General features: G+C 40.4%; 1 protein-coding gene across 4 annotated transcripts; it reads left to right on the top strand.

Annotated features, from left to right (window-relative positions):
* Nucleotides 1-272: 272 nt before the first annotated feature.
* RBM27 (RNA binding motif protein 27) lies at nucleotides 273-26196 on the top strand. Of its 4 annotated transcripts, XM_063348956.1 has the most exons (21): nucleotides 273-476; nucleotides 3122-3240; nucleotides 4067-4191; nucleotides 6522-6628; nucleotides 7209-7402; nucleotides 8234-8491; nucleotides 9052-9285; nucleotides 10469-10603; nucleotides 12655-12804; nucleotides 14682-14826; nucleotides 15070-15223; nucleotides 16331-16594; nucleotides 16716-16844; nucleotides 17717-17839; nucleotides 18390-18464; nucleotides 18570-18734; nucleotides 19160-19264; nucleotides 19368-19559; nucleotides 21746-21832; nucleotides 22275-22385; nucleotides 22989-26196. In XM_063348956.1, exons 1-21 carry the CDS (start codon nucleotides 418-420, stop codon nucleotides 23073-23075), a joined length of 3018 nt encoding a protein of 1005 aa, XP_063205026.1. In that variant the 5' UTR covers nucleotides 273-417; the 3' UTR covers nucleotides 23076-26196. The 4 variants fall into 4 exon arrangements, with proteins under 4 accessions (XP_063205026.1, XP_063205027.1, XP_063205028.1 ...); XM_063348957.1 differs by lacking the exon at nucleotides 10469-10603; XM_063348958.1 differs by lacking the exon at nucleotides 12655-12804 and having other exon boundaries at nucleotides 22989-26195.
* The last annotated feature ends 297 nt before the right edge of the window (nucleotides 26197-26493 follow it).

Here is a 26493-nt window from a genome sequence, read left to right as displayed (position 1 = left end):
GGAAACTTCGGAAAAGGGGAAAATAAAAGGAATCCGCCCGCCCCGCCCAGCTCCCGCCGGGTCGCTGGGGGGCGCCAGCTCGGCGGGCTAGCCGGGCGCGAGGCGCGCGGCCCCTTTAAGAGCACCCCCAAAGATGTCGCACCCGAGTTCATGTGCTCGCTCGACCTAGCCTGCTGGTTCTCCACTGACCTTCGCCATGGGCTCTTTGCGGCTGCTATTGGCTCGTGGAGTGCGAGCTCCGCCATCTGATTGGTGAGCGGCGCCCTGGTCCCGCCCCGGCTATGCCCAGCAGGGTGCGTTGTGGGCTGGCGGCTAGTTCCTGTAGTAGGCCTCGGCGGGGAAGGGGCCGGGGCGAGTGGCTGCAGCGGGGCGATGGCGGCCGTGTAGAGCGGAGCCGGGCGGTGCAGCGGGGTCACCATGATCATAGAGAACGTGGACGCTCTCAAGTCGTGGCTGGCTAAGTTGCTGGAGCCGATGTGAGTGCGGGCAGGGCCGGCCGGTGGTGCGGCAGCGGCGCAGGGGCCGGGCCGGGCCGTGAGGGGGTGGGCACCCGCGGGCGGGCCCGGCCCCGCCGAACGGGGCTGGCGGCGGGGCTGCGGCGGTGACGGGCCTGTCCCCCCTCGGCCTGAGCTCGGCACGGCGTGTCCCCAGGCCCCGACGGGTGACAGGGCCCGGCCCGCAGCCAGCGCTGCGAGCGGCCGCTGGGGTTATGGGAGGCTCCTGTCGAAAGGACTCGGGCCGAGATTGGGGTTTACCGCGGCCTGGCCTTTTGTCCCAAAACCTGCGTACCGGCCTCGGGCCGTGTCTGCCCCGGCGGAGCCCGCCTGCCCCGCCGCGGAGCCCGCCTGCCCGGCCCCGGAGCGCTCCCCCGCGGTGTCCGAGGGCGATGTGTAACGGCGGGTGTAGGCAGTCCTGAGTGCAGGACTGTGAACCGGCTGACGAGCATCGCCGGAACAACCGAGCACACGGGCGGCAGTGCCCGCGGGAGGCTGCCGGGGTCGGTGGGGCGTCGGCGGAGGAGTTGGAGGGGGTGGGAGGGGTGGCGGTTCTGGGTTCATGAGTCGGGGCAGAGGGTTGGTTAGAGGGGTTTTGCCCTAGTGATGAAAACTGCCGCGTCTCTGACAAGCACCCGGCGCACCAAGGGGTGTTTGTGGTGTAGATATGGTGAGGTGTTGGCGGAGTTTCGGCTGTAGCAAGGGGCTTCAAAAGGACGCAGACTTGCCGGTAACACACTGGCTTTACAGTTCCCACAGAGTAAAACTAAGACCTGTTTGAAGTTGCAGGACTTATATTTACAATGTGTAGTTAGCTGATAGTTCTACAGATATTTTTCTATTTTGGTATTGTAAATAGGCCTTGGAACTAGTCAGTTGTAGACATTAAGTAGCAGGCATTTGGAAATTCTTCGTTGTTTTCCTTTTTTAAGATGATGGTTGTCTCTGATATTTGGTCAAATCCTTCTGACATCTGTCTGGACGGGAGCGTAACTCCTGCTCCTACACTTTCACTGCCAGTTCCAGTTGACCTTCTGCCTTGCTGCCCAGCGCTCCTTCAGTATCTGAGCTGCGCTATAGGGACGGGAGTTGGAGACGAGGGTTCATGCAGACAGTCATAGAGTTTGGTGGTGGGTCCTGACAATTGAGAATTCAAGAGTGAAAATACAAAGTGGTTAACCTGGAGAAGCAGACACACCTTATGCATGCTCCCGTAATGCTAATGTAATGCCTAAGAGAAACTAATATATGGAGAAAGGAATGGGAATGGTTACAAAGTGATGGATCATCTCCTTTATTTTGAATTGAAGGTTTATAGTCAGTTGCATGTAGGCACTAGCACCAAATACATTACATACAGTTTATTTCTTTTTGTGAGTGTGTGTAAGAATTGTAAAATCTGTAAATTTGTGGTTTCTTTGTTGTTAATTGCTACATTTAACATGGCTTTCATTGGATGTTGGAAACAGTGAGCAAATTAATTTGGAGTAGAGCTACTTGACTGGCTGCTCGTTGAGGATTTTTATTTTCTCTAACCAGTTGTCACCTGCTTGGCTTTTTGCGTTTTGTTTGTTTATTTGTGGTTGGGATTATTTTTTTTTTACTTGCAATTACTTTGAGGTCTATACACTTCATACTATTTCCATATTTATTATTTTAGAAAATATACAATCCCCTCTCTAGAAGTTAATCTTAAAAAAAAGAAAAAAAAATCTTTAAATCATCAAACTGTTATAGGTTCCTACCTGCCGTCTGATAACTTGCATCTGCATCTTTTCAGAGAGGCAAAATGAGGAGCTGTTGCTTAATCATTTAAGACTGTTAATCTAATTCATACTTTGAGTGTTTTTCTAGCAGCTGAATGATGGAATCTAAAGCAATATCCAATTTAAAGACTAGCAGCGGAGTATTGCTACACAAAATCCGCTTTCTTTGGCCTTCATGAAGCTAGATAAGGATTTAGGTAGTGTGGATAGAGAATCTGTATTAATAGTTGCACACCTTTAAACGTTTTACTAGTGTTAAAAGATTGTTGTAAAATTTGTAGGCATTGCTATAATCCTTGGGGAAGGAAACCCCCAGTATGTTAGGCATGGTAACTTAAGCTGTACGTAATGTATCTGTGTGCATATTTAAAATGTGCTTTTGCGATATATTTCTGAACTACTTTTCATGGTAATAATATTTTAATACTTTGATACTTTACAATAATTGCGCTGTGACTTTCCTGGTACTTGCTCTGCTATTCCTGTAGAATCATACTTGGTGGTGGTTGCTGTGCTTAGAGAAAGTTAGGAAACGATGGCGTCTGCTCAGTTGCCCTAGAATTGGATCTTTCCATAAAAAAAAAAAAGAAAGGTGCTTCTTCCAAAGCAAAGCTCAGGAAGGAGCAAAAGCATGGGAGCACTGTCAGGTTGGGGGGTGGGCATAAGGCAACTGCAATATTGTGCTGTAACTGAAAAACCGCTTTGCTGTCTCAGTTCTTGCGGTGCAGCTGTGTTGGTGTCAGAAAAGCATCCTGGTGTGTTGCCAGGTTTCCTTTGATGGCTCTTCTGGGACAGCGACTATCCAACACGGGGGTTTGGGCACAATTGAGCAGAATCAAGAATGGTTATTTCTCTCAATAGATGCGACGCAGACCCCTCAGCCTTAGCCAACTATGTTGTGGCGTTAGTCAAGAAGGACAAACCAGAGAAAGAGCTGAAAGCTTTCTGTGCTGATCAGCTGGATGTCTTTCTGCAGAAAGGTACTGTGCTCTCCTCCACTTCATCCGTTCGGTGGCTTTCATTTCATTGCAGGGAGGAGGAAGGATGATGCATCATTGTTGCCTTCAAAATACTTGTTGTCCGTGAATTGAATATTTCTTACAGAGTGTGAAGGAATAAAGATCTTGTGATTAAAATAAAAAAAAAAAAATCTTAGGATGAAGTTGTGTAGCTTGGTCTTGTTCATGATGGGTGGGAGGAAGTCCTCTGAAGTAAGTTAGCAATTTCATTTGAAAGTATCAGTTGTGCTGCCAGAAGTTTCTCCGACAGATGTTTGATACCTTTTGAAAACCTGGTCCATATTAATCTTTTGGGCTTCTGTGAGCGTCTCATAGCAATTTGGTTCAAATTCAAAGTTTTAAACACTTGAAATTCTGATACTCATGGGGGAAGTTATTGTGCATTTTCTTGTGATCTGATGATTAGTCTTCTCTGAATGATTTACTCTCATAAAAATTGCCATAAAGAGGCTGCTAACTGCAGCTATTGGAATAACTGTGGATTATTCCTTGATCATAAGTTTCGATCATGCGTGCCTCCTTAGGACATTTCAAAGTTGTAAATGGGATTGAAGAGAAAGTCTCTGTTTCTGCCTCTGATATACCTGATTAATTTCTTTATCTAAATAAACAATCTCAAGTTCCACAAATGTAATTCCAGCTCCTTGAATGGAACTGATATTCGTTAATCTAAGATGCTGCTGTGAGCAGTCCACCTGGATGATTTTTCCCAGGGATTTCTCTGGTAAATCTAACAGTGCTCTTAAATCAATATGTAACCGTGTTTTCTTGTGTTCTGTATCCACAGAAACTTCGGGTTTTGTAGATAAACTTTTTGAAAGTCTGTACACAAAGAGTTATCTTCCTTCTCTTGAACCCACTAAAGTAGAAGCAAAGCCTGCAGGTCAGGAAAAAGAAGTCGTCAAGGAGGAGGTAACATTGTTTTTTGTGTCTGCCTGCCTCTAATTTTCAAATTAGCTGTCCCGTACATTTGTGAGAGAAAAATTCACTTTATTTTGACTATTGACTTTTGCAATCTCTGTGCATTTGAAGAAAAATGCAAGATGACCATTCAGAGAAAACATTTTACATTCCCTTTGTAGAGTCTACCTTTGATCTAGATTAATAGCATTCAGAAATCCTATTCAGACGTCCCTGGCAATACAAGCTGATAATGATGTGGAAGGGCTTAAGAGAGGGGGAAGAAGGAAAAATGTTCCCAAATTTCCCCTTTCCAATTTTGTGTATTCTGTGAGAACAGAAATTATTTTAAATGTTTTCTGTAATACTTAAAATCGGTGAAATATCGTGGCCTGTATATTAAGGAATAATTACTTTTAGAAGTGAGGTAGCATTCATTTGCCAACAGTTCTTTCTTTTATCTTGTTTTTAAGTTTCATTGACAAAATTGACAACAATTGAGTTTTCGAGGGGAAAAAAAAAAAGCAATATTTCCATAGTTGTCTAAATTTCTTTATATATTGTATAATCCTGTGCTATCACTTGTCTAAGATGGATGTTTTTTCCTTCCGAGTTGGTGATTTTTCCAAGGGAAGAGACCACTCCTCTGTGCTTGTAGCATCCTAATGTACCAGCTTTGGGAGAGAGTTGGGGAAAAAATGCTATAGAAGTAAATGTTCTTTATTTCTGTATACTCTCTGATCACAGTTTGCAAAGATACTTTAGACTGAATATGTGTTTTAATTAGTATAGGAAAGATGCAAGTAAGGTCAGGGCCTTTCCCTTACTCCAAGGATGCTTATGTCATGCAGTGTTAAAAGCTGCTGTCTTTATAAATGGACCATAGGTAGCGCTTTTTTCTGACAAGTACTCTAAATGGGTATTCAGATTTGTGCTTTTGTCTGAGAGCCTAAAATAATGTGAAGGAAAGACCTGGCTGGAGTTAGTTGTTCTGTCCTCAGAGTTAAAACTGGCTGATGGGCATGAAGGGGACAATTGCAGATCAAACTCTGTCAGTCGACCAAAACAAAATTGTATTATATCGTATTTCAGAATGCAGATCCTTATTTGACAGAACCCAATTCATCAGTTGATGTAAATTAAAGTTGCTCTTTAGTTTTTTCTCCCCTTTCTGGTATCCTTTTTTTTATCTGAGGATGAGACCCAGAATTATGACGCTTTATGGCAGTAGCTTTGGTGATGGAAGTTCGTAACTTGCAACTGTACGAGACTTCCTCTTTAACTGTTTTCCTATCATTTCTCAAAGTACTTGTCATAATTTATAAAAATTGTTTTAGGACTACCTTCAGTTAACTTAACCAGTGCTGTGAGGGGGGGGGGAAAGGGGAGGTTCTGGGGGCTTGGGGCGGGGCAAGCAGGGATGAGGTAAAAGAAGATATCTAGGACAGCGTTATGGGACAACTTTACAGGATCAGGACACTAAGTAGCTATTTCCACATCAGTAGGGCCTTGATGATTTGTTATACAGCTCAGTGTATTACGTGATTCCTGCAAGTGGAGAACAAAACCAGTGTAGAATCATGGGAAGTCCAGGTTGGAAGAGACTCCAATATCACGTGGTACAACTCGTGTTGAAAGCAGAGGGCCTTAGGTTGAGCTATCCAGAGCCCTGTCAAGCCAAGTCTTGAGTATTTCTACCGATTCTCCCTAAATAATCCTAAACAAGGATGCAGGAAGTGTCCCTTTTTGTTTTATTCTAATTGGAAAAGATCTTTTAAAGATTATTGCATGTAATCTTTGGACACCAAAATTTACAGTAGCTTCTAAGCAGTGTAAAATGGCAGCCAAGGCAGCAATGGTACGAAAGGGGTTCAAAGTGATTTACAGTAGATCTATAGCTGTCAGACTTCTAAACCTGCCCTTGTTGAGGCCAGCAAGAAATGTGACTAGTTCAACCATGTGAACAGTTTTTTGCTTTAACTCATTTGTTTCAAAGTGTAAACCAATGACGTATCTACTTGGAGAAGTAACTCTCCTTAGTTGTGTTCCAGTTAAGAGATTCAGAAAATACCTCATTAGTAGAATTGATTACTCTAATGAACGAGATAGAGAACTTGCCTTTTATGAATCCTGTTTAAAAACAAAATATCAAAGTAGTTTTGTTCTGGGGCATTTCCTCTGCAGAAAACCCTGAAAGATTTGAAACAACCTCTAGCACTCAATTACATGTAGTGCCTAAGTGTTCTGGGCAAGTAATACTTAAATATTATTTTTATACGGGATGCTAGCTGTAACTTGAACTAAATTTTGGTCTTATTTTCTTCACTAAAAAAAATTGGTAGTTGCCTCATAAACAGAATTTTCAAGAGTCAGTTGAAGAAGAGCGGGATAGCAGGAAAAAGAAGTATTCCAGTCCACAGAGAAGCCGTGCAGATTCCAGTGAACAAAGGTTAGTTTTGAGCCAAAATATTAATATATTCTTCTGTATTTGCTGTCAGTCTTTAAGTGTCTCGTAGGTAGTGATTTTTCACAAAAACAGTGATTTCCTCCTTACTTTTCTCTGTCTGCAATGTATTATCTGTGTGCTGGTCACGCGCATGAGAGCCCTTCACTAGAAGTTGGTCCCTTACAAAAAAATGACAGTATCTTTCAAATGTTAATACCTAGGAATGTCATCAATTCCATTCTTTCCCTGGTTATATAAATTAAAAGCACTGTTGGAGGGTTCTCCAGGGGTTGACGGAGTTGATCACACAGTGTCAACATCACTTTTAAAATATGTTCTGCTTCGGTCATGTAACTTCTTCACTTTTCCGATTCTTCTTAGTCCTCCCCTTGCTGGTTTCTACCAATTAGTGCGTCAACTTTGAGATTCTGTACTTTACTATGTAATTTGGGAAATTCTGACTCGAATGTTTTGCTGCCCAAATGAGATGGGAAGGATGAGTAGTGTCTTGTTGCAAGCTTGTTTTTTTAATTTGGTTTCTCTTTTCGTAAATGTGATCTACATTTTTTTCTTTTTTTTCTAGAACCAGAGAGAAAAAGAGAGATGATGGAAAATGGAGGGACTACGACAGATACTATGACAGGAGTGACTTGTACAGAGAGAAATCTAGCTGGCGACGTGGCAGGAGTAAAAGTCGTAGTAAAAGCAGAGGGTTAAGTCGAAGTCGTAGCCGCAGCAGGGGTAGAAGCAAAGACCGGGATGCAACCAGAAGTGTTGGTGAGTACCCGAGATGCTGCTCCAGAACATCTCATGTCAGTGGCCTGTGGTGGCTCCTACGTACTGTACAGTCTCCGAGGCTGGAGATGTCCCTTGAGCAGTATGAGCAAATTTTGAGAACTTTGTGTTCCTGAAATTATTAATTAAGGTGCTGTTCTTCAGAGTAGAATAATTAACAGGATTGTTTTCTTCTTTGCTAACCTCTTAATTTATCCACAGGTGTATACCGGTGGATATCGGTAGCTGATATTTTTGTGCTGTGTGTGTTGACAGAAGCTGTTGATTTTTTTTTTTTTTTTTTTTTTCCCCCAAAGATCTGTCTTTTTGCAAAATAGTGTTACCCTCTTTTTCACTTTGTTGCTGTATATTTTTTTAGAGAAGGTTTCTTTGTAATTGAAGGTGGTTACCATGTGGTTCATTGTTCTTTTAGGGCTAATTCAAGTCGGTTGGGAAAATAAGAGGCGCAGATTACAATGGATTTCAATGCATGTTGAGACCATGTTAGTTAAGGGCAGGTGCAGGTTTGTTGTTTCAGGCTTTCTCCCCTTCCCTCCCACGCTTTCTACTTTTAAAAAAAGCTGTAATTCAGAATGGGATAAGGAATAGAGGAATGAGCAAAGAGAACATTTAGATTTCTGAAGTTAAAATCCTATTTGTATTATATTTAGTTCTTATTCCATTGGTAAGACTAAGTTCCTTCAAGAACAGTTTAATCTGCAAAACACTGAGTATTTAAGGAAATGTTTATACTGTTGTGTATATTTTTTTCAAGGTTCTGATATACAGAACAAAGTGTGAAGACTTTACCTAACTCTTTTTCTTTTTAAACAGAGCACCGAGAGAGATCAAAATTCAAGAGTGAAAGAAATGATGTTGAAGGCTCATATAATCCAGTTTCTGTGTCTCCTGGTAAATCTACTGAACAGTATTCCTCTGCCCAGTCTATTCCCAGTGCTGTTACTGTAATTGCACCTGCGCACCATCTTGAAAGCACAACGGAGAGCTGGTCAAATTACTATAACAATCACAGCAATCCCAGTTCATTTGGCAGAAACCCTCCTCCTAAAAGAAGATGTCGAGATTACGATGGTAAACTATCTGTTTCTTAGTTTTCAGTTTTATACTTTGTTTCAATTATTCTGTCACCTTTTTTTAGGTATTCACTAAATGTAGGCAGCAAGTCAAAATGCAGTAGCATGTGTATTATACCTTGTATGTAAAAGATGCATATGTGACCTGTATTTTACTGAGGACTAACTGGTCTTACTGGAAGCAGTTTACTTATAATCTGACAGTTGCTGGATAAGAACATAGGGAGTTTGTTCACAATTCTGTTTACGCTCGGCAAATATTTCGGCCACTGGCAGTTGTGATAAAGATTGCAGTGTAAATGTTTAATGTAAAACAGGTGGTACTTTTGACTTTTTATTTCCACAGCTTTTATGATGGATGCATGTATGTTTTTGTATGCTTTTATGGAAGATTATTCTAATTTGAATTATTTTGAAACTTCACCTGATAACGTAATGTTGGATCAGTGATTGCATGTTTGCTTTAGTAAGAAATTCCAGCAAAAACTGAGATGCTACATATCGCTGACAACTAATAATTATTTTTTTTCTAAAAAGTTTAACTGTCCTGTTTTGCAGAGCGAGGATTTTGTGTACTTGGTGATCTTTGCCAGTTTGATCATGGAAATGATCCTTTAGTAGTAGATGAAGTTTCCTTGCCAAGTATGATTCCTTTTCCTCCACCACCACCGGGAATTCCGCCTCCTCCTGGTATGCTTCTGCCCCCCTTGCCAGGTCCAGCTCGGAATTTGAGGTTGCCAGTTCCACAAGCTCATCCACAGGCACCACCTCCTGTTGTGCTTCCCGTACCACGTAAGTAAAAACATTGTTCCGCATTTCTTTATGTCAACAAGTTAAAACGACGGCTTTTTCTGGAAGATCTATGTGTATTTGAAGTAATGAGTTCAAGTTCCTTTGCTAGCCACGTGCTATTCAGAACATTGCCAAAATAATTCTGAAAAATCAGCTTGTAAAATAGAATGTTGCAAGCACTCCAGATTGAATTAGATGAATTGGGCAGGGAAGCAGGTGTCTTCCAGATTATCTCATAACCCTGGTGTTGTTTGGATTGATCACTGACAATTGCATTACTAGCTTTTTTTTTTTTCTGTGTTTGTGCTATATTATGTATTGCTTTTTAGTGGCAGATAATTGATACATCTAAGATGTATTTTAGCTGAACAGTGATCTCCGAGACTGTTTAGCCTCTTATGTTATCTTACTGCATCTTATGGTGTCAATTCTGTGAAGCAGTAGAACATTAGCTGTGTGGTTACTCTGTTTCAGTACTCTCTATTCCAGTAACACAGTACATGCTGCGATAATTGTATCAAATTGCAGCAGCCATGGGCTGAGAAGTCATTTTATACAGGATTAACCCTTAAACTTTGCACGAGCCTTTTAGTGAGTAGAATTAGCTTGCTATGGAGTGAACCAAGAGCAATCTGTAGTTGTGCCTTGATAGGTTGTGTAGTGAAACTCATGGTTCTTTTTTGGCCATCTGGTAAGTAGGAATGTATGTATCGTATCCATATACACTTTGTTTGCAAACAAAGCAAAAATAGCTAGACAAATTCCTTGTCTGTGAATGCCTTTTGCCCTGTAGTTCTTGTTTTAGAACTGTAATCTAAGTGTGGTTTATTATGATCTCTTGCTCTGAGCAAGCCTTGATTCTCCATGGCAGAGCTGAGGGAGGAGCTGCTGTAGGTAATGCAAGCTCTGACAATAATAAACTGCTGGGGAAGAAAAGAAATGACATGTTTTGGTTTGTGTTGTGCTTAAAGCTTTGTCCTTTCTGGCAAAGAGAAGAGGTGTTGGAATCAGAGTAACTTACCTGAGTGGGGCTTCTCCATTTACTTTTACTGTAGTGGGATTGTAAATATTTACAAAATTGGCCTTGCTCAAAGCAAGGCATAAACAAATGAAATTGAATTGTTTGCACATTTTATCTGTGGAGTTACAAGTTTTAGTGATCTATTCTATGGTGTCATTGTAGGACCACCTTTAACACAGTCAAGTTTGATAAATAATCGTGACCAGCCTGGGACAAGTGCAGTGCCCAGTCTTGCACCCGTAGGAGCAAGACTACCTCCTCCTTTACCCCAGAACCTACTGTACACAGTATCCGAACGTAAGCAAATTCCTTTTTTTAAAATCTGCTTGAGATACAAATTCTAAAATTCCTCTGTTGATGTGTGATTAGAAATTATTACCCGTCTTCCTCCAGTACATACAAATCTAAAAAGAAGTCTGATGGCTTTCCCTGTGGTCAGTGCATCGTCTGCTGTTGCTGTGTGAAATCACAATAGTGTTCTGTCACCGTCTGAGGAAAGATCAGTCATGGGGAGCTTACTCTGGGTTTCATGTACTCAAAGCAATAAGATTGTTGCATAAGAGAGGGATCCTTTCATCTTCAAGCTGTTTAGCAGAACATCAGTAGGCAAAGATGGGTCTGCAAACCTGTAATTAGTGTTTAACTCGGTCTTCATTCCTATCCGGTTTTGGCTAGTACAGATGAGAGAGATTTTATTTATTTATTTTCAATCTGTGTATCGCAATAGTCTCTACAGTCTTCATATACATTAGTACTTTCTTTCTCTCTTTTTTTTTTTTTTTCCAGAATCAACTTAGTTCTAGCTTTCAAAGTTAAAAAACAGAGCTCAAATTTTTAAAAAGTGGATTTTTGTGAGGGGAAATAGCAAAATACCTGGAGAGCCCTAGATTGCTCTATTTAAATCCAACAAAGCTCGTATTTCTTTGATAACGAAACGAGTAATGGCATTTGCATGTTTTACATGAGCAAAATAAAATAATTAAATCTCAGTGTCTTATAATGTTCCTGTCCAGGTTTTTTTACATAAATATTCTGAATTTTATTCAAAGGAGGGCTCTAGTTCATGATCCATGTAGTTTCCTTTGAATTCCATGCTTTTCAGAACTTCAGTCACTCAAATATCTTGTTAGATAATCTGTTCACTTATCTCCAAATGCGGTCAGGCATTTAGATGTTACCATCCGATTCTTTCAGCTTCAGAACTTCTTCTGACGGGCGATTCTGTCTGTCTTAGCTCGCAGGGCGTCACTTGACTTCAGTTGCACTGCATAAATCTGTTCCCCAGAACATCTGTGGAGGTTCCCATGTCCTGGTCTTGGACTGTTACGGTAACAACTGCTGGTTGCCCTTTTGCGATCAGTTGTATGCCAAACCCTGGAGAAGGGTCTGGTGGTTCAGCTCGTGCGAGGTTAATGGAGGTTCTTGGCAGAGTCAGAAACTAAACTAAACCATCAGTTTTGAAATTCTGGGGCATCTGTTTTAGATTGTAGACTCTTCATTGTTGCTGTGGAATGAGGAGCTGACATTTAGAGTGCATCAGATCTGTTGAGTCCCCTTGTATAGGCATTCATTTCTGTTCCAGGGTGTACTGTGGTTCTGTGGAGGCTTTTCATAGACTTTATTTGTTCTAGTTCTTGTATAGTTTTTCCTCTTTATGGTTGGAAAAAGGCATCATCCTTGATTTGGGCCTTGGGGTGGAGGAACAATATGAGGCAATTCTGTCATCTTGTGTTCTTATGGTCACCGCTTTTAATGAAAATAATCATTAGTACCTTACTGGAGGTATGCAGCTGATCTCACTCTTACATAAATCGAAGAGAATTTAATAGGTAAGTATTGGTCAAATTACCTGATTTCTCAGCTTTCTTTGATCAGAATCATTTAAGTACATTCTTCCAGAAAAATCCTTTTCTGAAGTAAACTAGACAGTTGGGCAGCAAAGACTGAAAACTTGAAAACTCTTTGCATCTTCGGCCCTACAGAACAAACGCTCAAACTACGTCTTTTGTTGCTCCCCTTGAAACGCTGTCAGACATTGTGAAGGTTGTCATACAGACACCTCATTCCTTTTTCAGGCAGCTCATCAGCAATACTCAATTACTGTGACTTACACGCTTTGGACAAACAGTAACAATCAAATTAAAAAAATATGCCCAAATAGACTTGGGCGTAAAGTTCAGTTGAGGGTTTTAAATGGTTACACACATTTGCTGTATGACCACTTTTCTCTTCTCTTCATCCAAAACAACTTCTGATTCTTGGACATCCATGCATTTCCTTAAAGGAAAATTAAACCTGAGTCTTAAACTCATTTGAAAAATTCTTTCATTTCTCTCCTTTTTTTATAGATACATATGAGCCAGATGGCTATAACCCCGAAGCTCCTAGTATTACCAGTGCTGGTAGATCTCAGTATCGACAGTTCTTTACAAGAGCACAAACGCAGCGTCCAAATCTAATTGGCCTAACATCTGGGGAGATGGATACAAATCCAAGAGGTAGGAAGGGTTTCTAGTCATTGCTGTTGCTATTATGGTCCAAGATCGTCAACACTTATTTTCCCCTTTTTCAGGCTGAACGCAGTAGTCTTTCTCACTGATCTAGTATTTCAGAGCAATTTTGGGACATCTCTACCTTTTTTAAACTGCTAATATGACCATATTAAAGTCACAGCAGCCTTGTTGATTAAAAATAACCACTTGCTTTGGAATGTTACTAGTGTTTTTTGGTTGATTGGTGGGGTTTTATTCTTCTTTAGCCTGTGAAGGCACTTTTCAGGTGCTGGGTGCTTCTAGAAGAACAGTGGTTCAGAACGCTGGCTTTGAGCAGTGTAGTCTGAAGACTGCTTTTGGTTTGCCCAGGGCGTGATTAGGCCCTGGGGCACAGAGGTGACAATCTCCAGTACTTTCCTCCACTGTTGTGGTGGTAGTGAAGAGGGGAACTATCATGGCATGGTTCTGTACTTGGTGCTCTGAGTGTCAGCTGGTTGTTCTCTCTAAAACGAACATTGCAGGTGGCATTCTAATTCTCCTAGCCCATGGAAATCCCAGTCTGCATTTAAGTAACTCTGAATCTGTAACTGGATGAATGTGGTTGTACCACTCTTAGTGTTAACACGTACAAAATCTCTTTTAGGGGAGAGAACAAGGCATGGCTCTCTCTAGGAAATTTTTGTTCTGTTAGCATACCTTTCTTTTTCCCTCCTGCTTTCCCCACCCTGATCTTTAAAAGAAAAGTTGTTAAATTTCAGCATTTACTGTTACGCTTCACTGTTTCTTATTCAGTAGTAAGAAAGATATTATTTTTTTTTCAATATTTCCTTCTAGTGACTCATCCTGTAAAGAATGTGCTTAAATATTATTGCAGAAATTGCTGTTGCTGTTTTCATCTTAATGAACATCATAAAGGCAGGGCTGGGGCTTTATTGCTGGCCCTCAGATTCTCTCTAAGAACCCATTCCGTTGTAAGGCGTGGGTGAGTGTTCAGCAGCGGTGCTTCAGACCACTTGTTTTACTGTCTTTGTCAGGAGTGTGAAAGGCTTACTCTAAAACCATCCTCCAAAGTAAGACTGAAACTGTATGCCTGAAAATGCCCAGTCTTTGTTCTCACCAGCGTAATCAGCAGAGCTCTGGCATATATAAAAGCCATAGAAAATTCACTTAACTCAGACTTCTTTTTAGGAGTTGAATATTTGGCATACACAGGAGACGAAGAGCAATAGCATAATCTTAAAAAGGTTGTAAAAGAAACTTGGCACATTGTGATCTAGTTCTTCAGCTTTGTGTTTGTAGAAGTTGCTTCAAACCTTAAATCTAATGTCTCTGAGAGTATAATTTCATGCCATAGTTGTGCTTAATTAACAGTTTGTTACTGAAAATGGGATGGAGGGATGACAAGGGGATGGAAGTGGGAGGAATGGGTTCTTGGTTGCTTTTTCACTGTCAAGGGTTAATACAGGGAAAGCTGGTTATTTAGTCAGCCCATGCCACATTGCAGAACTCTAACCTGAGTCTGGGAACCTACCCTTCTTTCCTTTCCTCCTCAATATTTTATTATTTTTTTTTTCCCTGCAGAATCTGAATTTTCAGTACCTGAAAGATGAAGTTTTATCTTTGTTTCTTCAAGCTAATACCAATCTTAAAGGTCAAAATCTTATCCCTGCTGGCTGGACTAAATGTTTGTCTTCCTCAAATTGTTTAGTTAGGCTAGCAAATGACCTTTGAAATAACTTCATAAACAAAACTGACCAACTTGATAAAGTCTTCCTAATTTTTATGGTTTTAAACTCAATCCTATTTTGACGTTTAAGTGAAAGATTTTCTGATGTTTCCGTTGATCTATGGTAAATAACGCAGGCCTCTTTCTGTTCCTCCAGCTGCCAATATTATCATCCAGACTGAACCTCCCATTCCCATTGCAAATAACAGCAATGTAACTAGAGTTGTCCTTGAACCGGACAGCAGGAAGAGATCTCCAAGTAGCATGGAATGTCCACCGTTAAAGAAACCGTGGCTGGGAAAGTAAGAATTAACAACTGCAGTTGATGAATTGGAGTGTGCTTTATTGCTGTTGGTGCTGTGAATATAGCTATTCACTGGTCCCCTCTAATGGAGACTAAATCTTTGGTGGTGGGAGGAGCTCCTTTTTGTTAATGTTTAGAGTGGATACTTTTCATGAGAAATGCAAAAGTTAAATGTGCATTAACGTTTGCTGCTGTATACGCGTGGCTATCTAAATTACTGTCTTGCTGTCATTTTCTCTAGGCAAGCAAATAACAACCAGAGTAAGCCAGGATTTTTGAAAAAGAATCAATATACTAATACAAAATTAGAAGTTCGAAAAATTCCGTCAGAATTGAACAATATTACACAACTCAATGAACATTTCAGCAAATTTGGAACGATTGTAAACATTCAGGTAAAAAACAAAGTTCAGTTTTATGCCTATATATGGATATTCTATTTTCCTTGACGCCTTCTTGAATGTTGCAACTGAACTACATTCCTTGAGAAATCTTAATGGAGGTTAAGCAGGAGAGTAGGTAATCAAATTCAAAGAAACCTTTTCTTCACCCACTCAATTGTATTATTATCTTAATTTTGTAAGAGTTTGTTGGCTTCTGCCTTCATGAGGTCTTATTAAATTTGAAAGGCTTGAAGGTTTAACTGTCCAAACTAACTCAGGTTTTTGAGCAACTTGTGTACAATTTTTGAAAGAGATCTTCTAACGATTTCTGTCTTCTACGATAGTCCTATAGTATTTCATAGCCAGGATTGTGATAAAGGTGCTACAGGAGAGTCTTTATATGCATTGGTTTATTACCACTTTGCATCCTAGAACTGGCTCCAGTTCAGTGGTGTTCCTTGCACTGTAAGAAGGGGAAAAGCACTACATAAGCAAGACACAGGTGGTTACATGATTAAAATAGCGTTTAATTTCCATTTATTTTTATAGACAAAACAGGTGCCTCTTAAGTCCTCGGTTAGACGTCTAAATAAAAGACAGATTACCTGGGAAGCCTCTGTATTTTTTGAGTTGATAATTTTATTCTGCACCTTGATAATGAATTAAGGCATTTAAAACATGCTATCTCATTAATTTTTAGAGAAAAATAGCCTTGCTCAAGAGTGTTAAAAATGCTTCTTTGGGAATGTGGCTAACCTTTCCATTGTACATCCGAAGACAGCAGTCGTCTTTCAGGAGCTTTGGAGTCAGCACTAGCGTCTCTTCAGTAATACCCCAAGGGCAATTCACAGTGCTCTGAATATATGATGCTATCTGGTGAAAGAGTCTTTCTTTTTACTTTTATTTTACTTTACTATATATAGGCTTTGCTGTAAGTATGTGTAATACTTGCCAAAAGGTACTTGCATTTAATTACATAGAATGTTTTACCTTTATTTTGAGATGGTAATATCATGGGATGTCCCTCTCACTAATGAGGGTTATTTGTAGATTGGTTTACTACTGATTGAGATGTTTTCTTCCTTGAGAAGTAATGCTTTCTAATAAACTTTTATTTAGGTTGCTTTCCAGAATGACCCTGAAGCTGCTCTAATTCAGTACCTGACTAACGACGAGGCTAGGAAGGCAATTTCCAGCACAGAGGCAGTTCTGAACAATAGGTTTATAAGGGTGCTGTGGCACAGGGAGAGCGAGCAGCAGTCCCCGCTGCTGCAGCAGCAACAGCAGCAGACCCCCCCACAGGCTCTGCATCACCAACTCCACCTGCAGCAGCAAGCCCTGACCGCAGCTCCGGCTGTAACGATGCACAGCAACCTGTCAAAGGTATGGTGCTGTCATAAATTAGGGATTGAGCCATGAAGATTATCAGCATTCCTAAATGACTGCTACTTTAAAAAAGCAAAGTATATAATCATTCATTATTTTAATATCTGTTGATGCACAGGTGATGAATAAACCACCGGCATCTGGTGCCTATGTCCTTAATAAAGTCCCAGTGAAACGTCGCCTTGGAGCAGCGGGTGTAAACCAGCCTGACATAAACCAGTCTGGAGCTGTGGTAGAGGATTCCCAGGTACGTTGATGAAGGCTGACCATCTTCATGCTTTCAGTTAAAGCTTTGCCCCATTAGCTGAGCAGGAGCTGGCAGGTAGAACTTGCGCATTGTGCCTGCTTGGTTTTTGTTCCTTATCACTCATGTTTCATGTAACCATGGTCAGTCACTTCTTCCTAGTTTCATTTGCTGTTTATGTAAAATAAGGACAATGACTTCAGAAACAAAGTATCATTATTTTAAGTAGCATAAAATATTTTCGGCAGTGCTTCATAGTAAACAAATTTGACAGCCTATATGTGATGTCAGCTTTTTGTTGGCAAATCTAATTGCTTTCCCGGTGATTTTTGAGCTTATGCTATACTTTCACAGTAGTGCTAGATGCTTATAGAATACCTCTGCGTAGAGTTCAAGCTGATACAGTTTAATTCGCACTGATATCATAGTGCAGCGTGTGCTGTTGGCCACAGAGAAGTCCTTCTTTGCAGAAAGGCAGTGTGCAGGTGACTGTTGCTGCCTTATTTGATCAGAAAGTGTGATGTTAGACTATTACTGCAAAGGTGAATGTAATGCAGATGCAGAAGATCAACTTCAGTGATCTTTCTAGTGGATATAAAGATACAGAGGGAATTTTGGATGAAGAAGGAAAGAAAGCATCTTTTGCAGAAATCCTTTTAACAAGCATTTGAGCTGATTGCTTCCAATCAAGTTGACTGTTAGACCAATGTCTTTATGTGTGTGGTTTAATTGCCTTGATCTTTTTGTTTCATTGCACAAATCTGGAAGTTTGTGTTCACGTTTCACTGAATGCATTCCTCTAAAATTCATTGATGGTATATCACGTTTGTTTTCAGCTGTTAGATATTTTTCTGTGTGTGTGTTTGCTATTTCAGACATTCCCTACGTCTACAAGCCACTCAAAAATGGTTTACAGTTCTTCAAACTTAAAGACATCTATGAAGCCTGGTGCAGGGTCTAAACCTCATGATGTGCAAGAAGCCCTTAAAAAAAAACAGGTACTTTCCTATTCACTGGCCGACTGACAGTTTATCAATCAAAGTGCTTTATAAAGAAAGATTGATAGGCAACTTGAACCTCAAATATTGCTGTATAGCTTTCTACGTTAGTGTGGGGTTTGTCATCATTATCTATCTCACAAATGCACATTGAGGTTAATCGTGGGGAAGGGAGTATTCCTTTTGGGATGTCTTACATGACACACTTGATCATGTAGTTTTTCTGGGTTTTCTTGAGGCATTTCTCTGATTCTAATCTCTGCAGGTATGAGACACTTAAATGATGTAGGATATCTTTCTTAAGAGGTGTCCAAAGGGAGCAAAAATTTAGTATAAATTTAGTATAGTACTTCACAGCAGTTAGTTAGCAACTTTTTTTATTTTTATCTTTTTCCTGGATCAGATACACTTCATACTTGTGCATTTTGCAGACCGTTAGTTTTCATGCTAGCCTTCACTTCTATAGCTTGAAGAAGGCAATATGATGTAGATGAGTACGTATAATGCTAAACTGCTTTTTACTGATTGAAAGAATTTTCTCCTCGTATAGGAGGCAATGAAACTCCAACAAGACATGAGGAAAAAGAAGCAGGAGATGTTAGAAAAACAGATAGAATGCCAGAAGGTAAGTGTGGAATATCTTCTACTTACATACTTCTGTAGATAACTAACTGTTCAGTGTTGGTTTTTTCCGGTAACTTTATATTCCTGCTCTTCTATTACTACATAGATGTTGATATCTAAGCTGGAGAAAAATAAGGCCATGAAACCAGAAGAAAGAGCAGAAATAATGAAGACCTTAAAAGAACTAGCAGGAAAAATATCTCATTTGAAGGATGAACTGAAAACTTCATCTACAACCTCTACACCATCAAAAGTAAAGTCCAAGACAGAGGTACTTATTGTGCAAGACACTTGCCTGCCTGTCTCTTGTAACTATTTCTAATGTGTTGTCCTAAAAATGCAGCAACATTAGATCTAAACACTTCCAAGCAGTAGTTTGAGTTTGAGAGTGATAACTATGGACAAGCAAGCTGTGGTTCTAAGCAACTCGGATGACCTACTTTTGCATGGAGCTCATTCAGGCTTGTTCCAATTCTGAAGCAGAGAATTCTGGGTCTTCCAAAAAATGGGCTGGGGGAGGGGCATGGAGGCAACTAAAACAATCTGAATTTAGAGGGAAGTATGGATATTGTATACTGATCTGTCTATATCATTTACGTGAATGTGTTGCTGAAGAAGTGGAACAAAACATTAACTGCACGCATTACAGTTCTGCTTTTCCCTTCCACTTTCTCTTTCTGCACCTTTTTCTCTAAGGCACAAAAGGAACTTTTAGATGCAGAACTGGACTTTCATAAGAGACTCTCTTCTGGAGAAGACACAACTGAATTGCGAAAAAAACTAAATCAGTTACAAGTAGAGGTGAGTTTGTCTGGATTGGTGCTTTTAATATGTTTATGATATGTAAAGGTTTTAAATCCTTTCAAACTGAGGGTGGCTTTGTACGTTATTTGCCTTTGAACAGGCTGCCCGTTTAGGCATCCTGCCTGTTGGTCGAGGAAAGACAGTGCCAACCCAAGGAAGAGGACGAGGACGGGGTCGTGGGGGAAGAGGAAGGGGCATGTTGAATCACATGGTGGTGGATCATCGTCCCAAAGCACTGACAGTTGGAGGCTTTGTTGAAGAGGAAAAAGATGAATTGTTACAGCACTTCTCTGTAAGTATGACATCACATTAAGAAAAGAAAATCTGAAGAGGAGAATTGTGGCCTAACTGTAAATCTGAGATTAAGTAGTTAATCCCCTGGATCGGGGTTTACTTGCAAAGAGGGGCATGCTAAGAGCTCTGTAAATAACTGGGGTTTTCCAGATTCTTGAACATGTGAGTCTTTTTGTTTCCGTTAGTGCAAACACATCATTGACTCATCCTGAATTCATGGAACAGGCTATGGATAAGCAAACGGTTTCAAGAGTTAACAAGGGTGTAAATGTAATGTCTTTTATAGCTGCCCAATGCATTCCTTTAATGGGAAAAACTAAATAGCTTGTTCATATTAATTCTGCGTTAAAACAGTGTAGAACAGATGTTAGAAGGCAGAAAAATGCCTATCAGCCTCTCTCTGTTTACAAATTATTTTTCAGATTAGCAATTCATACCATTTATCTTGTTTCTTTCTAGCTCAAGAAGCAAAGCACTGTTTGCTAAACAGAACATCAATTTCAAAGAGGTTAAATTTGTTTGCTAACTCGTGGTAGTGCAAGCAGCTTGCTAGTTTGCAAGCTAAGCTAACGGACGTGTTGGCATCACAACTAAGTGAACATAATAAAGGAAAAACTGATTTTACATTTCCCTCCGTTACTTTAACCAGAATGAAATGTTTTGGTGTGCAAAGCTGGTAAACTTCTCAGAGAGATCATGTAATGCTTCACAAATAGACCCAGTGTGAAACCTAAGCTCGATCAAGTCCGTTGGGTATTTCTGGATGCTCCTTGCATAGCAAGTGACAGATATGGAAAACTAATTTTGTAGAATCCTGCCCTTTAGAGCTGGATACAGGAAAGCGGTAGAGCTCTTGAGGAAACTGGTAACCTGAAAGCGTGTTTGTTTCTGGTTTGAGTAGGACCAGAGAACTTTCCAGTTCTTCATACGGTGGGGTAAGCTTTGCTCTTTGGGGAACTGCTACCCTCTGCTTTGGCCTCGTGGCTTGTCAGAAGGTTAGAGGCCACAGCTGCTGCTTTGATTAGGTAAATTCAGTGACAAATATTGTGCGGTTTGATCAAAAAACCCAATCTGCTTTGTGATATGACAGTGCCATGACCCCTGGGAAAAGTCTGAAGGGGGGACCAGAGTATTTTTCTTCCTTTTTAAAATAAAAAATAATTAAAAAAATCTTTCCTTTAATTCTGTTTCTGAGGGATTTCATGCCTTTGAAATTTGGCTTTGAAAGTTTGAGCCGTCCTTAGCTGCTAAAACCAGTAAAAGTTTTTACAAACAACTAGTGCTGTTACTCAAGGTATTATCTTACTGGCTTTTAAACTGCTTTTCTTCTGCTATTCTGCTATAGTGGTGAGGCACTGGCCCGGGTTCCCCAGAGAAGCTGTGGCTGCCCCATCCCTGGAGGGGTTCAAGGCCAGGTTGGATGGGGCTTGGAGCAACCTGGTGTGGTGGGAGGTGTCCCTGCCCAGGGCAGGGGGTTGGAACTGGATGAGCTTTAAGGTCCTTTCTAACCTGATCCATTCTATGATATTAAATCTGAAGTTCACTACAGTTTTCTTTTGTGCTGCTTGTACTCCATGCATAAATCCTCTTTTTTGTTTGTTTGTTTGGGGTGTTTTTGTTTTACTATTTAACTATCATTGCCACGGTCATTCCAATTTTCACCATTATGCAGTCTATAAATTCTAAAAATGCAAACTTCTTGTTAATCTAGCCGTACTAGATTATATTTTTTCCTCCTCCCAGTAGTGTACTTACAGAACGTATTCAGGAGCTCTATAGCAAAGATTGATTCCTATTCCTGAAATCTCTTTTGCAAATTAATGAGCTCTAAAGGACTTGCTTAACAGGTTTAAAGAAGTAGAACAATGAAGGGCAGAAGAGAGTAAAGGAAATAGTGAATTCAAAGAATTCACTTCTTAACTAAAATTAACACACATATTTCCTTTCCTCCTGCAAAACTAAGATCCCCTTATTAGAATAACAATAAATAGGAGCTTTTGCCCAGAAATACAGGTACAAATGCTGCAATATTGCTGGATGATGCAGCTGAGATTTCTCTGGCTCTCACCTTTCCGTCCAAAAAAGGTTTCAGTGGCGCTTCAGTACATTGCAGTTGTAGCACATGATGGTCATGGCTTTGGAGGAGAATATTACTACTGTTCCTAATCGACTTTTCTCTCCTAGAAATTTGGAGATATTGAAGACCTTCAAGAAGAGGATTCTCCATTAAGTGTTGTTCTAACTTTTAAATCTCGCTCAGAAGCTGAGAATGTAAGTAGAATAACGCATATATTTTTTCATTTTAAACTTCTTCTGTCTGCCTCTGTATTTTAAAGTGCAGCAGGCTTTGGTCCTTCTAGTTGGAGCTAGATAGCGTGGGCATCTGTGGCTACTGCATACAGTGTCACTGAAGGGGGAAATGCCTCCCCTTTCCCTTAGTAGTAACCTCGGCCTTTTGCTGATGAAGGTGCAATGGCCCAGTCAATTCAGAGCTCCGTTAATCTTTTCAGATTGCTGGTAGGTAAGTGTTATTTAGCAGATTCAGGTGTCAGTGAAGTTGCCCTCAGAAGGCTGAAGTGGATGATTGTGGCTTATGAGATCTTCAAATGTGCGTCTGCATGATGTTCTCTGGGGCTAGCTCGTTGCCTGCAGTCTTAAATGTTCTTCACTTGATCCTCTTTTTGAAAATATGTTCATTTAAAATACAATCTAGGCTGCTAACCAGGGATCCCGGTTCAAAGACCGAAGGCTACAGATCTCATGGTACAAACCTAAGGTACCCTCTGTGTCCACAGAAATCGAGGAAGAGGAGTCCAAGGAAGAGGTATGAAAATATATTAAAAACCTAATCGGTCTTGTAGGAATCCAATAGCTAAGAGCTCTTGTAGGATACAGTTTTCTGTTTATTGAAGAGATTTTATAAAAGGTGGTTTTGCAAGCCAGAAACTTAACTGTTTTTGAATAGTCAGGTACGTTTTCCACGCTTTTAAGAAAGGGGAAAAAATACACTTTCTGGATGGGATGTTGATTTGTCACTATGAAAATAATTTTTTATCTGCAGGCTGCTAATCTTTTTACTTCACAGTATTAATGCTCCACTGTAGGATAAGTTACAGATATTCTTTCCTATAATTATGAACACATGAAGCTTCTAAAGGTTTTTCCGTCAAGGCATTTCAAAGTATTGTTTCAGAGAGAGTGGGTGGGTGTTTATTCCTGCTTCCTTTGAAGTTTGGCTTTCTTTTCCTTTCTTGACGTGTGAGGCTGCTGCTCTTCCCATAGAACTTGTTGAATTGTGTGTGTTTCGGTGAGTCATACGGTAAACAACAACCTGATATAAAGTACAACCGACGCTGTGTTGCGTGATGTGTTTCCTAGGGTACAGCATGGAACAGCATGTTTAAAAGTATGTTTTTTCTTCATCTAGGAGACTGAAACCTCAGATTTATTTTTGCACGAAGATGATGATGACGACGACGAAGATGAGGATGAATCCCGTTCTTGGAGAAGATGAAACTTGATGTTGGAAATGTATAATTTTAGGAATATAGTTCAAGCTACATCTTTTAAACGTTTATTTAAGGAAGTTGATGAGCCAAAAAAAAGTTTTACTTTCTTTTCAAACCACAAGATTTAGAGTGAGCAAAGATTGTTATCAAAACATTTCGGATCTAGCGCTGTGATACTAAGCTAGCCAAAGGCCCAGTACCATTTTACGTAATTATCAAGCTCACCAGGGTGGTGAATTTTTCTATTTAAGAAGGATAAAAAAGAGAGGGGGGGAAGAAATATTAGTATTTTCTTGTCCTCTTTTTGTGTCACCTGTATTACCTTGTTTTGGGTTTTTTATAATGTGATTGTTTTGTTAGTTTATAAATGAAAAGATATTACAGGTTTTATTTAGCAATATTATGGGGTTGGGGGAAAGACGCGAACTTTCATTAAATGTTACGAAAGAAAAAATTGCCTCATTTGCTAATTGAAAAAGGGTAGCATTTTATTTCATGTGGAGTCACTTATCGTAGGAATTCTTTGTGGCTAGGTTCATAAATGATTGATTTCAGTATGTTTGAAAGCCACGTGGTTTCTATGTTCTTCTTTTTGTGAGAGGAGATGGAAGAAGCAATTTAACAGGGTATTATTATAATATTGTCCAGTTCACTCCGTTTCTTCAAATTCTGCTTCACAGAAAACTGTGAGCAATGACACATATTTGAGTGAATTTTCACTCACTGTTGATTTTCTTCTGTAGTTTCAGTGTAAGGTTCGTTCAGTATTTGTGAGCATGAGTGTAATGACTTTCTTACTTCCCCAAAAAGAAAGCCAACCTGGCCACCGCCTGCCAGCCAGCGGAAACTCTTCCTCCTCTCCCTGCTACCAGCTGCGTATTTATGTTCAAACCAGATCGGTGAAGCGTTCAGAGCAAAAGGCTTTTTAGCCGACAGACGGCAGCGTCCTGCTCATAGGCTTGGTTAAACCATGCTTTAAGTGGCGAGTCCTCAGAGGAGTGTTCAGAGACGGGTTTGAATTTATGAATTTGTCTTCAAGTATAGTTGTGTTCAGACCCACTTAAGACGAACGAACACGTTACATTCTCAGTTGCCTTATTGTTGTACCATTTTAAAAGCGGCCCCGCAGAAACGGGTGTATTTCGAGAGAAAGGGGGATAACGAGAGCAGATCCTCGAGCCCAGTGTTGTGACTGTTGGTGGCTCCTGCAGTTCACCAGCGTGGTGTCCCGTGAGCATTTGCCTTGACTCTGTCCGTACACTGCTCAGTACATTTGATGTACGTTTCTATACAAAATAAACAGAATGTCGGTGCAAAAATGCTCTCCTCTTTTGAATAATTAGTTTATCAGTATATTTGCCAGCAAGTTCCCAACTGAAGAAAATACACATCAGAACCTGTAACTGAGGGTGGCTCTGACCTTGGCTGGTGACCCGTAGCAGAGCTTGCCTCTGGGCTAGCCATTCCCCTGCCCTTGTTAGCCCTCTGCCCTGGTGGTGCAGCAAAAGTCAAAACAGTGTCATTCTCTATTTCCTTCTCAGTTGAAGGGAGTATGTTTTTCAGTATTCTGTCTCTTCCCATTGAAACCTCGCCTCTTTATATATAAATTAGGACTTTCCTGCTAATACTGAGGCTAAATTACAGACATGAAACGAGGGGAAACCAACCCTACATACTTAGAAGAATGTCTTGCTTTTCTCCCATCATCTCTAATGGGTTGTTTTAGTGTGGCTCAGTCAGTGTATATTTTGAAAAATCCATTGCAACAAACATATTAAGTCCTGACAGTTTAAAAAAATGATAGAGGGAACAAGAGGATTTATATATTTTTTTGTACAGAGTTTTTTCTTAAACTGTATAATTTTGTAAATATTTTGCTTTTTTGTGTACTAAAACTACCAGCGTATAGATTTCAATAAGAATTGTTGTATTTTTGTATTTGGAAAATGAAAATTACAGTGAATGAATGAAGCTGTAAGAAAAATTGCAGTAGCCTTTAAGACACGTAGAATGGGATTCCTTTTCATATGGTTTTAGCTCTGAAGTGACACCGGAGTGGCACACCGTGTTCAGGGACACTTGCCCTTGCCCGGACACGCTGGGGCTGTTCCAGTGGGGCGCGAGAGGAGGGAAGCGAATGCGGTAAATTTAATGATTTTTTTTTTTTTTTGAGAGCTTCATATGGTTTTGGTTTTTTTTAATCCCCCGTCGCAGCACCTGTTGGCAGGCGTACATAAATCCCGCAGTGACATCCCGAAGGTGATCGCTGAGCGCTGTGCCCGAGCACAGCCTGTGTGCGGGAGCCTCGCTGCTGCCGTACGGGGAGCTGAAACCGTGGGCCGGGGGCGGTTTCTGACTCCCGGCGGTTGAGGAGGAGGAAAGAGGTTTGAAAGTGACCTTCGTTTGGCCAAAGCTTTCGATCTCCCTGGATTTTCGGGCATCCTAGGCTGTATTAAAGTGCTTGGGGGGCGGGGAGGGTTTGGTTTTGTTGGTTTGTGTGAAGAGGTAGTATGGCAGTACAGCTTACTTTGTGGCAACGCTTTGTTGTGAAATTCCCGGGTATTTTCAGAGAGTACCTTAGGCAGTTTCTAATCGACAAGGTAACTTGTGCGCAGCAGCCGGGGTGTAATTAGACGGTACCGGTCTGAGACTGGGGTATGAACGTGGAAGGGATGCGTGGTAAGAAAAGAAAGTCACTGTTAGGAAGAATAATCTCCCTTTTGTTGTTGAATTAACCTAAGCAAAAAAAAAAAAGACCAACTCAAGAGTTAAAAAGATACATCTGAAAACAGTTGCCTGCTTATTGTGAAACCAACACTTTTATTTTTAACAAAATCATGTGAAAAGGAATAAAGTTCCTCTTGGTGTATAGTAAACTTGTACTATAGTTTTTACAAATTGTGAACTTGTGTAATAGTATAATAGGAGATATTGTTGAATTTCTAACTGTTTATACATTTAAATTCATATATGTAATGTTTGTTTTATTGATTACAATCTGAATTTCTAAGATGCATGTTGACTTTTTTGCAATAAAGATATACTACGGAATGGTTCAAGATTTAGAAAAGACAAAGAAAATTCTAACTTAAATAAATTGGACAGCAGAACCATTCAAAAAAAATTACAACTATCACAAAAAGAGTGTTATCACTTTTTTGGGGTGGAAGTATTTGTGTGAAGGGGGTATTTATTTGAATGGAATGCGTGTGCAAGTTTGTTTTGCTTAATAACTTGGAGAAAAACCTTCAAGTGTGGAATAGTACTGATTAAGACAGCTAAATGGGTGGGAGGAGGGTACGGAGGGGGTGGGAGGGATTCCGGTAAAGGCTGTTTTACATTTTGGGGAAGGTTCAAAGTTTAACAGAAAATGAAAAATGTTTTAGACATTTTACAGATTTGGAGTATCGCTGGGTTATTGAG

Source organism: Chroicocephalus ridibundus, chromosome 11 (assembly GCF_963924245.1).
Source record: "Chroicocephalus ridibundus chromosome 11, bChrRid1.1, whole genome shotgun sequence".
NCBI lineage: Eukaryota > Metazoa > Chordata > Aves > Charadriiformes > Laridae > Chroicocephalus > Chroicocephalus ridibundus.
This window is presented reverse-complemented; position numbering and strand designations above follow the sequence as displayed.

Excerpts from the sequence above, each read along its gene's own strand:
- RBM27 (XM_063348956.1), top strand. The coding sequence starts at position 418 with ATGATCATAGAGAACGTGGACGCTCTCAAGTCGTGGCTGGCTAAGTTG. Across the intron at positions 4,192-6,521 it reads AAGAAGTCGTCAAGGAGGAG|TTGCCTCATAAACAGAATTT; the intron begins GTAACATTGTTT and ends AAAAATTGGTAG. Across the intron at positions 6,629-7,208 it reads GCAGATTCCAGTGAACAAAG|AACCAGAGAGAAAAAGAGAG; the intron begins GTTAGTTTTGAG and ends TTTTTTTTCTAG.